Source organism: Epinephelus moara, chromosome 9 (genome assembly GCF_006386435.1).
Source record: "Epinephelus moara isolate mb chromosome 9, YSFRI_EMoa_1.0, whole genome shotgun sequence".
Lineage (NCBI taxonomy): Eukaryota > Metazoa > Chordata > Actinopteri > Perciformes > Serranidae > Epinephelus > Epinephelus moara.
The window spans coordinates 27,827,275-27,844,273 of record NC_065514.1 but is presented as its reverse complement, the minus strand read 5'-3'; the positions used below and the strand labels follow the sequence as shown (position 1 = coordinate 27,844,273).

Here is a 16,999-nt window from a genome sequence, read left to right as displayed (position 1 = left end):
TTTAAGAACTAAACTGGATAAAAACTCTGAGAATTCAGATAAAAATTCAGAATACGGGCCAGGAGCACGGTACACTATAACAAATAAAAGTGGCTGCGAGGTTTTCCAGGTTGGATGTAAAAGACTAAGAACGAGGCTTTCAAATGAATTATAGTCTAGTTTAGGTTTAGGGCTGATTAACAGACTAGAGTTAAACTCATATTGAAATGAAACAATTTTGATTTATATTATTTCTATTTATTTGATTTATAATGTTCGCCTACTCCCACTGATCTCCAGTGCCATGAAAACATGTATATAAAAGGGTATATAAAAGATCCTGATTTACCTCCAAGCAGGTGTTAAAGGAACAGTGTGTAAGATTTAGGGGGATTTAGCAGTGAGGATTGTAGATTGCAACTACAGACTGTATAACGATGGACAACGCGTCTCCACTTACCCCCATTGTACAAAAATAAAGCCAGAATATCCCAGATAGGCCGCTGCTGACTTGCACTGGTGACGTCATTTGGAGCCAGAGTCTGCACAGTAGAGATTTCCGTGGTGTTGAGTTCCCGCCCAAACAACCATCCAAGCAATTGTGAGCAATGCTATTTATTACACAGCACAACAATTGGTAGACACAGCTAGCAATCATGACGTCAGATCTCATTTTTATAGTGTCAGATAACTCATTAAAACCAACCTTATCAGAAAAACAAACACTTGAACATATATCAGCATGATAAGAACTTCCTAAAATGACAGAAACCAACTTTGAGATAGATTTATTGGATGTGTACTTTGACTTTTTCCATCTTTTTTTGTACAGTCTGTGGTTACAACCAGCTGAAACTTCTCCTGGTTGGATTTCATGTAGTGTTCATTGTTAAGGAAGTTTTTACCAGGAGCTGAATTATCCACAGGTCTCAGACAGACAGACCAAATGATTTAAACTGGTTAAAACATTGAAGAAAAGAGTTTCACATTACAAATCAGTGTTTCTTCAATGCTTGTCAGAGACAGGCCGCTAGCCCAGCCCTTGCTAATGTGTGCACACCTTTTTTCTCACATAACTTAAGATCCAGACGTTCAGGAGGTTTTTACCGGAAGCTGAATTATCCGCAGAAGTCTCTTCCTCTCTGAAACAAGCAGTTTCAGTTTCATCACGAATAAAGCAGTTTCATGTAAAAAAATAAAATAAAAAAAATAAAAATCTGCTTTTCTGACACTGTTCTTCACAAAGGGGTGACTAACTATGGTGGCCGACACAAAAATGCAAATGGCCCTATCTAGAGCCAGTGTTTGCTTTGTCTGTTCTGGACGACTGTAGAATCATGGTGGTGCAACATGGTAATCTCCATAAATGAGGACAATTCTTGTTTTCAGGTGATTATACACTAAAGAAAACATCCTTATTATATTTCATTTCTGCCAATATATCCCCCTAAATCCTACTCACTGTACCTTTTAAGATATCTAGCGTTGCCAGAAGATATTGCAGCCCATGCCTTCACGAGAGAGAGCATCTTCAGAGACCGGCATAATGTGTTTAAAGAGAGTGCCGAATGTTTTCTAAGCTGTTAACGACTGCCAAGACATTCACTAATATGTAGAAACAACTTCATCGCTTTTTTCATGATCCACCTCTCAGCAAAAGTATTTCTAGTGCAGAGAAATTGTAGGCTGATTGCAACTAGTGGGCACGCGCCTGTCAGTTAAAAATATTCAGAGTCACTAACATACGCACATTGGTAAGAATGCACATATTCGTGAATGAGGTAGAAGTTTTAGTGCAACTCTTTTCAAACATTTTAAGGTCAACGGTTATTGCTTTATGTAAATTAACTAGAATAACCAGCCACAGCAGGGCTAAGTTTCCCGCAGTCCAGCAGTTACCAGGGTTTAACCAACCACAGTCAATATTAACAGATTTGGCAATTTTACCATGTGTGACATTTTCACACAGTAGTCTTCATACAGTAGCACACGTTTTCTGTGACATTGGGTAATACTGTCATGCAGAGTAGAATCTTAAAAAGGATGACAGACTGCCCTGTCATTGTTGTGTATGCATGAATCCGCTGGGTGACACTTTTATTCATGAACTGCACACATGAAAGGAAAATAAAGAATGCCCATTGTCTGACTGACTGATTAGTGAATGGTTAAACAAACAAACACTCCAAAAGATTGTTATGCAAAACAGATTGTGCATTCATTTGTAAATATTGATTTATTTTGGGAGTCTTCTAAACATATGCAACAGCTGCCGAAAGATTTAGGCTCAACAGGCCTTTCAGATATGTCGTACAAAAGATGACTTACAGCTCCCTCCTTCACTTAGACAAAAAGAAACATGCCAATTGTTTCAGAAACGTCAAACAATTTAATAAAAACATAGAGGTGAAAAAAGAAGGCCATGCAGTCGGGAGTTATGGCTCACTTTATGTCTTTAATATCTAGTTAAAACAGTAGCTTGGGAGGTGTGGGAGTGTTGCCAGGCAGCAAGTCACCTAATCATCCAAATACTTCTCATAGTTTTCTGATTTGTCTGGCTTCCAGCTGCCGTGCTGAGTCAGTTTTTCAGGTGAAAACTCAGATTGCAAGTTGTGATTGGGCTCCGAGAAGCTATTTGAAATGTTCAGTAACTTCTGGGGGTCTGTTTTGTGTGTTTGTGTGTGGTTTAGATTAGTTTAGTAGTTAAGTGTTGTCATCATAACCATGTGTTAGGGATGTTTCCCTCTTTGAGACAGCAGTGTGTAATGTGATCGTAATGTCCCAGCCTCCTATTCTTTTCAGCACAATAACAAGATGCCAATATCCTGATTTGTTTCATATTTGTTGACTTTTTCTTGAAACTACATATGAGAGTGCACTTAGATCTTTCCAATGATTGCAGGCTTCTGTTTATCTCACTTCTCTTATTGTTGTTACTTTGACTGATGTACAGAGATGTGATAACAGTAGAGGAGTTGTTTTTAGCGCTCAGGCTTCAAGGGGTGTATTACCTATTGCTTAATTTCCTCACATGATTTTGCAGTGTCTTTTGCCTCATTTGTTGGTGCGATTTCCACATCGCTCTAGTTCCATTTCCTCACTCATGTCTCAGACTGTTAGATAACAGTGGTAGATGTTTTCTCAAGCTTGATCCTGGTTCTGGCTGTAGTATGAGTGATCAGCATTAATGGTCTCACTGTGTGGTTGCTTTTAAGTTTTCAGGATATCCTTCTCCATTAAGCTATAAAAGTTATGGACACGACAGACATGTATCGTCAAACCAAGGTTTTCACTGCATAATCTTTCTAAGCCTTTGTCTTGATCAGGCTATTGCAATGATTCTTGGGTCAATATTGACTTGAGGAAAAGGAGAGCATTGTTCGAGTGAACATGAACATATATATGTGTGTCCTTTCAGCGTGTTAAACAAGCAAATATCTGCTTGTCAGAAGCCCAAAGAATTGTCTATGTACAACAGATGAGTAGGCTACAGTGGTGACAGCTGCAGCGTGACTTCTGCCCAAATGTATGCAAATCCTGTTTATTGTTCTTCTCATATGTCTGGAAAGAAGCTAGTAGCCAATCTCAGTCTCTCCCTAGCTCAGGAGATTGATTTGCAACCTATCATTTTACCTCGGTGGATCTGAGTGTGTTTGTTTAGCCTGCTGCAGCCCTTTTATACTCTGTGCTGCCATTCTGTCACACAGGTAGACAGGTGGACAGCTGTTGTGGGGTATGCTTGCAGCTTTACAGCATTAAGAAGCCAGTGCAGCATATCGTACTGGGACTGGGAGCCATTTCTCCTTTTTCACTCTATTTATAGGACAAAGGTCAATAAGTTCTAGTTAGATAGGGTGTCAGCAGTCTTGACATATTAGCTTAAAAGTCATTAAATAGTCTTAAATTTGAGTTTGTGAGGGCTTAAGTGACACAAACATTTTATATTATTTTATCCATCTTTTCATTTCTTTTTGTCAAAATAAGCCACGCTCATCTGCATAAAAGTACACTGAACCTAATACTGTCTTTTACTTTATACTTGCACTTACCTGTTGGCAAAATGTAGATTAACTTAACTCACTCTAATAACTGTTTTATTACATAAAACCTACCTCTGCACGAGACAACATATAAGTATCTTTATTCTTACTCGCAATGCTTGAAAAAGAAAGATGATTTGTCCTAAATCATTCTTAAATTTGGTTAAAATGACCCTGAAAAGGTCTTAAAAAGTATTAAATTGTAGTGCCTGATGCCTTTACACACACCCCATTAGAACTTTTTATTTGAGTAAAAATACAGAATAACTCAAATACATAAAACGAATGGGAGGGGTGACTTGTAGCTTTCAATAATCCAATAGTTTCCTGAAAATTTAATAAAATTTGCACTTAAGTTAATAAAACCCAATAATGAAATAATGTGACCAATAATGTAATGAAATATCCTGATTTATATTATTATAACATTTCAAAAGAACTGCACTGTAAACTAAAGTGAAATCACATCCTACCCTAAGCCAAAATACATATTTAAGCTGTATTAGTGTAACGCTGGGTAGCCATGACTAGATCTCTAGTAAGCAGTGAATTAATACATTGTAGCAGTACAACGTCTTTCCACTTCCCATTTGTGGTTACCGTTTCTGAGTTACTAAGAGAGTTTGCTTGTACTGTTCAAATGTATTTATTTAACATATTCACTGGTATTTAGGTTTGTATTTGGGTGTGTACACTTCCCTCTACCCACACAGAAATTTTGCAAGATCAGGTGATGCAAAAGAGAAACTTTATTCAATAGGAATCACTGTTGACTCAGATGAAAAAGTAAAATTTCATGGAGATTGAATTGACTTTGCTTTTACTGCTCACTTGTGGAACATTTTCTGCAGCTTTTGTCATCTTCTGATAGTGTCTAATCTCGTATCTACTCTGGTCTAATGGACAATCCTGGACAACAATCAATCATCATGGATATGAGCGGGTTCATTTCCTTTTGGTAGGGATTTTAGTTTAATGCATCTTTGCCTGATAACTTGCTATCTGTTGTAAATTTCAAATTCTATAGAAAGCCTAGAGTTTCCAAAACATGAAATTAGCGTCAAATGTTAGTGTTTACAGTAGGAAAACATGGCAATACAAGATTATGTATACTTGCTGACTTTACATTTCACAGAGAAAAAAAGTATACTTTTTACATTGTAACATTATCAGTCAAGTTATTACATTATTGTGGTTTATTACATTTTCGAACAGGTCATTTGCAAATTTTAGGACATTTTCAGGACGTTGTTACATTATTGGCTGCTACACTACACGACTCAGCAATGTTCCTTAAAAGTCTATTTATATCAGCTTGTAAGAAGTCTTATATAAGAACGGAAAGACATGATAGGGGCTCTGACTTCTCTATAAGAAGCACCAACACAAATTTCCAGGGAAAAGGTCTTCATGTTATCTACTGAGCAAACATGTCAGCGGCCTTATGTTAGGTTACATAACGTATATCAAGTGTCAGGGCGGGGACAACCAAACTGTGTCTAATTTCACCGCTTTATATGGTTGTCTATTTGAGTCTGTCATGCTTCAGCGCCGTGTTATACCAAAGAATTGAACATGAGCCAAAGTTGATACAAAGTCATGTTAACTCCATGTAGTCCAAGATGTCCGTGTAGGGCGTTGATAGCTTTGGGTAACTTTAGATCATAGTCAATAAACATTTATGCACTATAAATAATTTAGATGCATGTCTATGGAGTAGTATATCATGCTGCAAAGCTTCTGCAGTTTATGATGCCATAAACAGTCACCTATGTGATTAATCCCCCAGCTCTATAATGTCTGGTTAAACGATGTGTGCGTTTTCTTTAGGCACTGGGAGGCCATTAAGAAGTTGGATGAGGCCATTCAGCTGACTCCAGACAATCCACTACTGTATGAAATGAAGTCTCAGGTAAATTATAAATATATATTTTTATTGTTTACTCATTTTGTCTCTGTGTTAATCATTTCTCCTGCTGTTTTTTTAAAGATAGGTTCACATTTTCCCCAATTATGTCTTAAAAGAGTACTACACTGATTTAGCATTGCACTCCCATAACAGTAACGCTGAACGGTAAAGAAGGTAAAGAAAAAAAACAAGATGCAGCCAAACCAGAGATATGGTCTATTTAATTCCACACAATCCTTCTCCTTATCAAAACCCAGCGGCTCATGTTCCATGCTATAAATACGGCTTCTGTCAAAGGAGTCTGGTGGCTTTGGATGGGGGCAAAACACATTTTAGCCTCCTTAAAAAAAGACCACCTAGAAAATCAATATCAGTTTAAGTGTGCGCAATATTTTGATTTTTTTCACTGGTTTACGTCTCTATCAGTCAGCCCTTTCCAACGGGGAACTGTAGCTGTTATATCGTCATCTTCAAAGCCACCCAGACTCTATTGACAGAAACTGTGATGGGCGGCACAGTGGTGTAGTGGTTAGTATTATCGCCTCACAGCAAGAGGCTTCCTGGTTCGGACCCGGTGGATTTCTCTGGGTACTCCGGCTTCCTCCCACAGTCCAAAGACGTGCAATTTAGGCTAACTGGTGACTAAATTGCCTGTAGGTGTGAATGGTTGTCTATAAGTGTCAGGCCCGGGATAGTTTGGCGACCTGTCTAGGGTGTACCCCAACAGGATAAGCAGTTATGGAAAATGAATGAATAAATATTTAGATTATTTTCACTAGTTTACTTCCCCGTTGGACAGCCCTTTCTGACAGGGAACTGAAGCTGTTATATCGTCATCTTCAAAGCCACCAGACTCTATCACCAGAAACAGTCATTTAACCTCATTGTACATAACAGTTTGTTTGTGTTATTGTGTGACTTTTGGAACCAAACTAACTTGTTACCCACAGTAGTACCTGGGTTTATATGTTATCATCTCATAAAGCAGAAACCTACGTCAGGTCACATGGGGAAAAGTTTTTAGAAGGGCTTGGGAAATAAGCATTTTGACGCTAAAACATACATACTTTGACCAAAATTTGTAACTTTGGATTTTAATATTTTAGGAACACTACTGTGTCGTTATAGAATGATATAAAAACCTCAACAAAACAAAATAATAGAGCCACATGACTGATAAACAGTATGTTCCTGCTGTTTCCTGGCATAGCATAACCATATCTGAAATGTGATGCAGTCTCACAGCTGCCTGTAGAGTTTTACATCTGGGCAGGACAATATATAAATCTGACAGGGTTTTTGTGTGCAGGATACGCCAAGGAAATCATAGCCAATAAACAGTAAATCTGTCACTTGCAGCAACTTTCAAGATAACTGAACACATATTTGGTTCACGTCCTTTGGTTTGGGAGCTCTACTGACCACCAGCACGCTGTTTACACACTTCCTCATATCCTTGCTTGCGTGCTGTGTATGTGTGATTATTTAAAAGCCATCATGGCCACATAGACCCTCTTTCAGCTGCCACTTTGGTATGCTTTTAAGCATAAGTGATATCAGCACAGTGATGACAGAGCTGCGGCATGTTTCCAGCTGCTTCCATGTTTTAGCTTTTTCAGTTCAATTTCCGTGTTCCTTAATGTTGTTCCTTTCACTTCCTCCTCCTCTAGGTTGATAGATTTGTGTCCTTCTTTTGTCTAGAGTTCTGTCATCATTCCTCAGCTTTTTTTCCCTTTTGTTCTAACGTAGGCATCTTTGAGCAAATGGTTCCCATATATATTTAGGAAAAAGTGAGGAAGCCACAGGAGGTAGACAGACCGACTCCATTATTTCTTATTCATTTACTACTACTAACACAATAAAATCTCTCCTTATAGCCATAGCCGCTGTATGCCTAATATAATATTATCCATTGCAGGATATTTGAGAAGGAAATCATTGGAGGACCAGGCCTGGAAAACCACCACAAAGAGGATTTTTCCCTCCCCTGCATGCTATGACTAACTTGAGGCATGACATAAGCACAGATGTTTCTGCTTAGATTCAGCTCCAGTGTGTTTGACTACACATGTATAGCACATCAAACCTATTAGTGTCCATTATCAGGCTGAAAATAGGCTGGATCTCATCATATTCTCATTACTGGCCCAGATGACGAGGGTGCTTACACTGATGCTGGTCATCTACTTCCCCTCATCACTTTCTTCCGATTTAACTCAATCAGTATTGGGCCTTATAGGTCCCCCTGTCAGTCTGTGTGTCTGTTACAGCAGACCGTCATGCGCTCTGGAAAGTGACTTCATTTATGAGACTGTCACCACATTGTCCTGGAGATATGGAGGGTTTGTGTTAGTGATAAGTGACCAGTCAATTCATAAAAACACTGTGTTGTAGTGAGATTAATTGGGCTTGCTATGTTACATTTTGATATTTGTCTTTTAAAATCTTCCTTCAGTAAGAACCAAAGACACTCTGCTCCATGCATTTTAATAGTTTTACAGCTCTCATGCTCTTTTGGTTTTCAGTATTCATACAGAGACATTTGAGTGTTATTAGCCTATCACTGGGTGTGCAGATGTATCACGCACAGGAAGTAGGGGGATGATAAAACTTATACCAAGATGCTGGATGTGTTTTGGGTTCAGTATACCACTGTGTATTTTATTTCATCATAAATCGCCACTATTCTTGCATCTTAATTTCTTGTAGAGGCTCACTCAAGAGTTGCGATTCAGTACGTCATCGTGATACAACTAAGTTGTTAGGAATTTGCCACAGTGTGCTCACAACAAATCAAACAATAACAGCATGACAGTCAGCACACACTTTAAAAAGAATATAATACATAACTTCCAGCCCATAAAACGCAGACATATTTTTCCTCTTACCTGCAGGGCTATTTATAAATCCAGACTGTTTTGGTGTGAGATGCCAAGTGTTTGAGATATCAGCCTTTGAGATGTCTGCCCTCTCTGATACATAATCTACACCCGCCAGCCCTATCACTGCACAGAAGGAAACATGCATCTACTCATGGACGAGAGGCTTGTGCTTGTGACATTCCGCATGTTGAAGCATCCTTGAGCAAGATACTGAACCCCAAATTGCTCCCGGTGGAGGTGGAAAGAGTGGACAGCCTTAAGTTCTTCCGATGGCCATTCCATCAGTGTGTGAAAACTGAGGAGCAGGTGGCACCTTGTATGGTATGGTAGCCTCACCAGTGTATGATGGGTGAATGTGACTCATAATCCCCTTTTACACTGCCAGATCGGCGAATGTTGGGCCGTTTTGCCGGCAAGTTGCGAGCGTTTAGACACACAAAGCCGGATTGGCAAGTTGATCCGAGGTGCCCAATTTTCCGCCTTGTAGGGTAGACATATTGGCGGAACCTTTTTGGTTTAAAAAGAACGAGGCGCCCTTCTGCCATGGGAGGGGCTGTTGATGACGCCACACGTGCGACCCACTGGCGGTGGATAAACAGGAAACAGCTGATAGCAGAAATGAGCAGCTAGTAGCAAGAGGGAAACACAAACCTGACAGACACTACAGTAAAGATGAGCAACTGGGGAGACAAAGAATTGCGCACCCTCCTTGTCCTCGCAAATGAAGAGGCCATTAACCGTCAAATGACGGGGACGGTGAAGGAGGGGCCAACTTACGAGAGAATCGCCAGAGGACTGACCAGCCGTGGCTTCCCTCGGAGTACATCATTGTTTACATCACACGCTGAGCTAAAGGTTTTGTTACTTGCTCACGCCCCCCATTGCCCCGAAAAAGGCACATTCTGTATAAACAAAAGTAGGCGGCATTTTGCTGCACTCCCCGATTTTGTTTTTATACTGCCAATGCTGAAAGAAGACTGATTGGGCTTTCCTGCAAATTTGCACAATTCCTATCTAAAAATGGCTATAGTGTAAAAAGCGCTGTGAGTGGTTGGAAGACCAGAACGGCACTATACAAGTGCAGGTCCATTTACCATTTAAATTTTGGAAATATTCAGTTCCATGTTGTAGCAGCAATACCTGTCAATCAGCAACATGACCTCATTTCAGTAGGCTAATTCATTGTCACATGAGATCAAACCTACCACTGCTGTATCATCAGTAAATTTAACCATTTTAACAGAGTCACAGTGTGAACAATGAATACAGGAGACGTGATAGTCTGCAACCCCGAGGTGCAGCAGTGTTTATGTATCGGGTTTCAGAGAGCCTGTTGTTAATTTGTCCACCTATGTTCTATGCTGTTGAAAGTCAGGAATCCAACCCAATAAAGAGTGATCGTCTCCTATTTGCCACAGCTTATGAAACAGGTTTTGCAGGTGAGATAGTATTAAAAGCAGAGATTCTAAGTGCTGTAGGATGAAATGGAGACGGAGGGACACAGTGTCCACTACAGATCTTTATGCCCTGTATGCAAACTGGTAGGGTTCTTAGCTGACTGCGTTGGATAGGTGTTTACATACTAGATGCTCCAAGATTTTTTCATTAACGTAGATTTAAATGTGACAGGTCTGTAATTATTCAGGCAACTTATCGTGGATTCCTTCAGCACAGGGATTGTGACAGCAACTTTTTAATTCTGGGCTTGTTGTTTTTTTGGTCACAAGGGCAACCTTGTCAAGGATGTGTGAGTAAACAGATTTCGAATAACATAATGTGTATCATAGTGAGATGATGTACTGACACTAACTACAGTGTACTAACACACTTTAATTCCAGCAGAGAGCTGCTCAAATTTATCCTATATGTATCTCCTGATGGACATAGCAGCAATACAAGGCACTTGTGGTGCAGTTGCAGCCCCAGGCAAAAACTGCACTCTACCACAGCCAATGATTAGTGAACCCTTATGAGTAACTTTTTTTCTCAAATTAGTTTTCTTACAGATAGTTATGCAAATGGTTGCACTGTGGTTTAAGCTCCTTGACAGCTTGTCTCCTACATGACAGCAAAGCAAAATTAAAAAATGTCCTGATGATAGTGCATGTATTCATCTGAATAGTGTCTGAATATGATTCATACTGTAAGACTCTGCTCGGCGTGGCAAGGTTGAAGAGGTTAATGAGTTCGCTGCAGCACTGTTAAATGTGAGCATTGATAAGTGAATTACAGAAAGTCGTTTCATGATCGTGACTGTGCTTTTGTTGTTTGCTGTACAGTTTGTTCTAATAGTGAGTGAGTCACATCACACGTTCCTCGGTGACATTGTCAAATGTCCTGTTTTGTCTGACCAACAGTCTAAAATCCAGTTAAGATATCTAAGTTGCATCACATAAGACAAATAAAAACAGTAAATATTCACATTTGAAAACTAGAAGCAGAAAATAATTGCCATTTTTTTAGTTTAAAAATTAGTTAAACCATTATTTTTTTATTTTGCCCATACTGTGGTAATATCAGGAATCACGCTTTTGTTGTCCTTTGTAAAGGTAACCCTTAAGTGCCTTTCCTACTGGACAAAAAAACCTGCTAACATTTGGCTCTTGTGTTTAATGGAAAGGTTATTCAGCAATTATTCCCACGACAATTGACACTGTAGTAGTCTAGGGTATTTATCAGCTCCAATCTGCTTTGGTTAGCAGTTATGAAAATGCAACACCTGGGTGGAGGCGCTAATTTTAGCTCCTTTTCAGGCGCATCATTGCACAGTGTGCCACAAAATACCATCTGTTTCTGTCCAAGCAGCATTTATACAAAGTTTGAGAGAGAAACTGAATAAGTAAGAGATTTAAAAAGAAGTGATCACTGTTTTCACTGGCCTCCAACCCGCTTTACACTGTTAATGAACCTGCTATGCAGCCTACCTCTGACATCAAATGTGACACAATAGGGAAAAAAAAGGCTACTGGCAATGGGAAGGCAGTCTGTCACCTGTTGTCAATGGGTTTTCCCATGTTTAAAAAACCTGCATACATGCTAATTTTGGTGGGAATATGGTAATAAAGAGTCTTTAACCATGTCTGATGTCTCCACAGGCACTGACCATTTTGCAGGAAGTGTTCCCTGCTGTGAAGGCTGGAGAGATGGCAGTGAAATTAAGCCCCCTTTGGTGGGAGGGCTGGCAGACTCTGGGCCGCGCCCAGCTCAACCTTGGAGAGGTGGACCTGGTGAGTATGGCTGGCAATACAATCCAAATGAAAACACATTAGAGAACAACGTGTTCACAAAAGCTGTCAAACTGCAATCAAATTTAGGGCTGTAAACAAATGAGAGTACCAGATGGAGGAATTTGTGAGTCATAGCGGGAGGAAACAAAAGTCACAGAACATTGTTCACTAATTGCAGATGACGCTATAGTAGGGGTGGCAGAGACTGCAGTGATTAAAAACAAATGCATTGTTTGGTTGTGGTCAAATAGGCACCATTTTGCATTTTGTGTTTTGTGCAAACACACCAAAAATCAAGCTGGCATATATAGACTATACCAACATTCACTCAGTAGGGTTTCATAAAATTGATGGCCTCTTGCTCAGTCAGACACTAATGATCTTCATTGGAACGGCCCCATCTCATTTTTGGATGTTTGTTTTTGCAATGAACTACACCTGTTATTGCAGCCAGCTATTAATCAGATCTGTCTTCGCTTTTGAAGGTCTGTTAAGATACGTCAGTTATTTCTGTTTACTACTTTCTGCAAACTTTCTCTTGAGATGTTCCCCTTTCAAAGCACTCCCACTGTCGCCTGGGGCATGGACGATTGCTGAAATTGCCCCAGAACACGCCGGGACCTGTGGGTGTATGAAACCCGCTGTTCTCAGTTACACCGTTCGCCCATTTTGGAGCCAAGGAAACAGGACTGAACTCCAAAACCCTTCAGCTAATGGCACTGCATGTCACTCAAAGAGCGAGAGACCTGTCCTACGGCACCAAAAACAACAATGGGAAGTGTTGAAAGTTACCTGAGCTCAAACTAAACCAAATATAGACACACCTCCCTGTATAATGGAGCTATTGGGAAGGAAGGGAAAAAAAGGCACGTCTATTTTTAGCAAGGCTTGTTCAGTCGAGTTTTAGAGCTTCGTGTGCATCAACATGTTTGAGTAGTGCCTGTTTGTGCAAATGTGAGTGCAGTGATTACCCGTTTTCTCTTTCATGAGTCCATTATTTTCCTGCCCTTCTCTAATTTCCACTACTGGAAAATACTCAAATAAAACAAACAAATAGCTTCTGATTTTGTTTTTTCTCTGAATGTTTTAAAGACATTTGACATTGCAGCATGACAGCTCTGTCGCCATTTATCTTCTTGGTATTTTCAGTAAGCAGCCAGTTAATCTGCTGTCTGTGGCATTTTGTCTGATGAAGAATTACTTTTGAAATAAAGAGTCATTGAGAGTCTAGCCTGTTCAAGATTAAACTTGATATGTTGTTTTAGGCACAGACAGTTTCATTAATCAGAAAACGGTAACAGTTAAGCTGTCAGAGACTTTTTCAGTTGAAGTTGACAATAGTAATTTATGTTACAGGTGGAGAACGCTCAGCATCAAGCTGCAAGCCATGTTGGCTTGATGTAAGACTCCTATTAAGAAACCAATCAAGTACTAGGCTCATGTCAATTTATTTCTACGTTTAAGAAATTCCTTGTGTCAGAAAATAGATTTAATTACTTATCAAAGATAATCATCTTCCAACAAATCCCCATTTTACGAAAGCTGTTGTTTCAGGCCAGGAAAGGCTGGCGAGTAAAAACAGAGTTCCTTTTTGTTTTGATCATTAAATGCTTAATGTGTGATGCATCAGTGACACTTCCTCAGCCTGACTTGTTCCACAGGTTGGCCACGAGGCTTTTGTTTTATTGGGGTGACTTGGATGACTGATTGATTGTATTTTCGTAAGAGGTGTGGCTCACTGTATCACTGGGAACAGGTGCAGCTCAGTAGCTGAGCAGTCCTCATGAGGACAAGAACACGTCAGAGATGGTGTCCTCTCACCTGTACATAGCAACCGATAGGGGACTCCAACAGTTTAGTATTACACTTTCATAAGACAGATCCTGAGCTTTTGGGGCAGATCCAGGGATATTTTAATGGATTGGTACTGACTTGAATAGACCTGATGAAATCCAGATCCTTTCTTTACCGTAGTCAACTGCCTGCTAATGTTGCAGCATTGCTTTCCTTTTACTACAGTCTGGCTTTACAGTGCCAGCAGTATGTGATTCTCTAAGCTCCGACACAAATGTATTATGGGTTTTTTTTAAATCTCTCCTGTCTTTCTCATCACCTAAAGGCAGTGAACAGTCACAAAACAAATGACAAACATCACCGCAACAAGTCATGTGAGCTGTCCGTAATTAATATTAATTCCGTGTGTAACTTGACGGCAGGCCAAAATTAATAGTCCACCCCAAAATCTGAAATACATGTTTTTCCTTTTACCTGTAGTGCTATTTATCAGTCCAGATTGTTTTGGTGTCAGTTGGTGTATTGGGGATATCAACCGTAGAGTTTGTCTCAAGTAGAATGGAACCAGATGGCACTCGGCCAAAGTACGCCCAACAACCATATTACTGCTCAGAAGGAAGTGTGCATCTACTGCTAACTCACCTAGCTCCACTGAGCTGGCTAACGTTACAGCTCAGCCCACTCTGGAAACTAACTGAAACTAAACTGAACCAATAAAACAAAAATGAAAAAGGATCTAAAAATAAAAACTAATAAAAAATACAAAACAATAATAACTTTAGCTTACAACTTGTGCTGTCAAGAGCACATATGCTTCGGCCTGTGTGGTGTTACGGTTAGCTGGTGTAGTTTGGTAGAAAAAAAATAGTTCCTACATTAAACTGCTCACAACAAGGTCTGGATTTCTTGAGTAACCGGGTCATGATTTCTGGAAAGAGACATTTGACTGTTTAGTTTGTCAAATAATTTTTTTGGTGCTTTGAGCACCACAAGCTGAGTGCCATCTAGTTACATTATATTGGAGAGAAGGCAGACATCTCTACGGCTGATATCTCCAACACTCTGCAACACACACCAAAACAATCTAGATTTATAAAATAACACTACAGGTAAAAGTAAAATCATAGGATTTAGTGGATTACAATCAAGATTTGTGTTCAGTGTCCAGCAAGTGTTATTCGAACAGTTGAGAACTTTTTAAGGTATCTTATCTAACTTACATGATTGGATTTATTACCATATTAACACAGACCTCCCATTACATAGCATTTTTTCCATAGCATGTGCCTGATAGATTGCAGACATTCCATTTATGAGCTCATCGGGATAGAATGTAGGGATGGATTTATTTCTCCGATTCCCAGACAAATCCTCACAACTAAAGCTTGACATCAGGTCCCGTAAACGTTTGGAGGCCATCTGTATGTCTGTTCAACAAGACTATAATTTTAACATCGATCTACAACTGCACAGTCAGCTGAGAGATATTGATGTCTTCTTAATGAAACTATAAATCTGTCTGCAACACAACACAAAGAATGTCAGGGTCTTGCTTGTAGACATGCTGATGATGCACCCATCTGCTCATCCAGCTGCACAGATGCCAATGTCATACCATTCATCTGTGAGAATTACAGCCAACCTGCAAAAAACGCCTGAAAGAATTCCGGCTAAACATTTGATTTGTTGAAGACCACAAACTCGCTTTTACCCATTTTCATGACCAGCCCTAAAAGCTTGTGTTGAATCCTAAGCTCACGCTGTACCTATCCCTGTAGGCTGTGAGGTCCTTCCAGGTTGCAATCCACCTGTGTCCATCAGAGCGCACACTGTGGGAGGAAGACCTGGAGTGGGCATCCAGGCTACAGAAGCAGCATTTAGCAACCAAGGAGAAGGCTCGGCAAGAGGAGGAGGCCAAAAAACAGATCCTAAATGCCCCCGAGCTCGAGCAGGAGTATGACTTTGAGTCTGATGAGGTGCTGGCCGCCTGCGTGGCTGTTGCTGATCGACAGACGCGCTATGAGGAGCTGAAGAGGACTGCTGTGGTCATGGACGCTGACGGGAATGTGAAAAATGTACTCACTGGGGAGGGAGGATCAGAGGACGCAGGGATACCATCAGAAGAACAGTTTGTCAAAGCAAGAGGACTTTGAATTGGTTTCAGCATGAATTGATTGTACTGGTTACATGTTTTAGGACTGAGTGGTATTATTTCTGCAGCCACAGTGAGTGTGTGTGTGAAGCTATAGCATAAAAAACTATTCAGAAGCAGGGTTGCAGCGGTATACTGTGAAACCACATATCGTGGTATGAAAATTGACAGTTATCATAACGTGACATTTGCTTATATACGGTATTGAAAAAAAAAAAGTTTCATGTTTCAATTATAACAACAAAAAAAACGTATGTTTTTATTCCTTTAAGGGTAATTGTTATTTATAAGAACAATAATAATTGTTTAATACCGTATGCCGTAATACTGTGAAACTAATGTTTTCTGAGACTGTTATAATATCATGAAAATCTCATACTGTTGCAACCCTATTCAGAAGCAACAGAATATAAGGCATTTAAGTTTTGTTGTTTTCCATCCCTTAAATGTTAATTGTGTTAAATGTGCATGTAGAGTGTTAATATGTTTTGAAGCTTTAACTTAACTGTCTCTTTCTTCTGGATAGCACAAAAACACTGACTTTTTATTTGTGATTATTTATAAAAGTAAGACGTATTTTCCAAAAATAATGTTGACAGAAGAAGTATAACAAAAGCTCTAGTTACACTGATTAACCTGTAGCTGAAGCAGTTAAAAGCTGCTAACACGTTAATGAAAAAACAAAATTGAACATTTGTTTTAGAGCTTTTATAGTACATTAAATTGATTTATTGTTGAACTGAGTATCCTCCAGGATAAAGGCATATAAAGACAAATCAAACTCAAGAAAGAGAGGTGGTAGAGATGAAACACAATGAAATGGTTTCCTGTCTTGATTAGGAAATCCAGAATCATTTTCTGTAAGGCACATGAACGCTGATAGGTAAATGTTACTGACCTGTGAGGATTTAATGTGTCTGTTTGTTGTCAATGAGTGAATAAACATGAATCATAGGTAAACGTTATGTGTTTCCTGCAGCTTTCTTGTCTTGGGGACAAATGTTTGAGTCTAGTAG

General features: G+C 39.6%; 1 protein-coding gene across 2 annotated transcripts in view; it reads left to right on the top strand.

The window, feature by feature from the left end:
• ttc33 (tetratricopeptide repeat domain 33) overlaps positions 1-16,956 on the top strand; it is a 24,051-nt gene extending 7,095 nt beyond the window's left edge. For both annotated transcript variants that reach the window (XM_050053673.1, XM_050053674.1), the window contains exons 3-5: positions 5,850-5,931; positions 11,906-12,037; positions 15,610-16,956. In XM_050053673.1, the coding sequence (XP_049909630.1) occupies positions 5,850-5,931; positions 11,906-12,037; positions 15,610-15,984 (589 nt within the window). In that variant the 3' untranslated portion in view covers positions 15,985-16,956. The remainder of the gene's footprint in view (positions 1-5,849; positions 5,932-11,905; positions 12,038-15,609) is intronic.
• Positions 16,957-16,999: the final 43 nt, after the last annotated feature.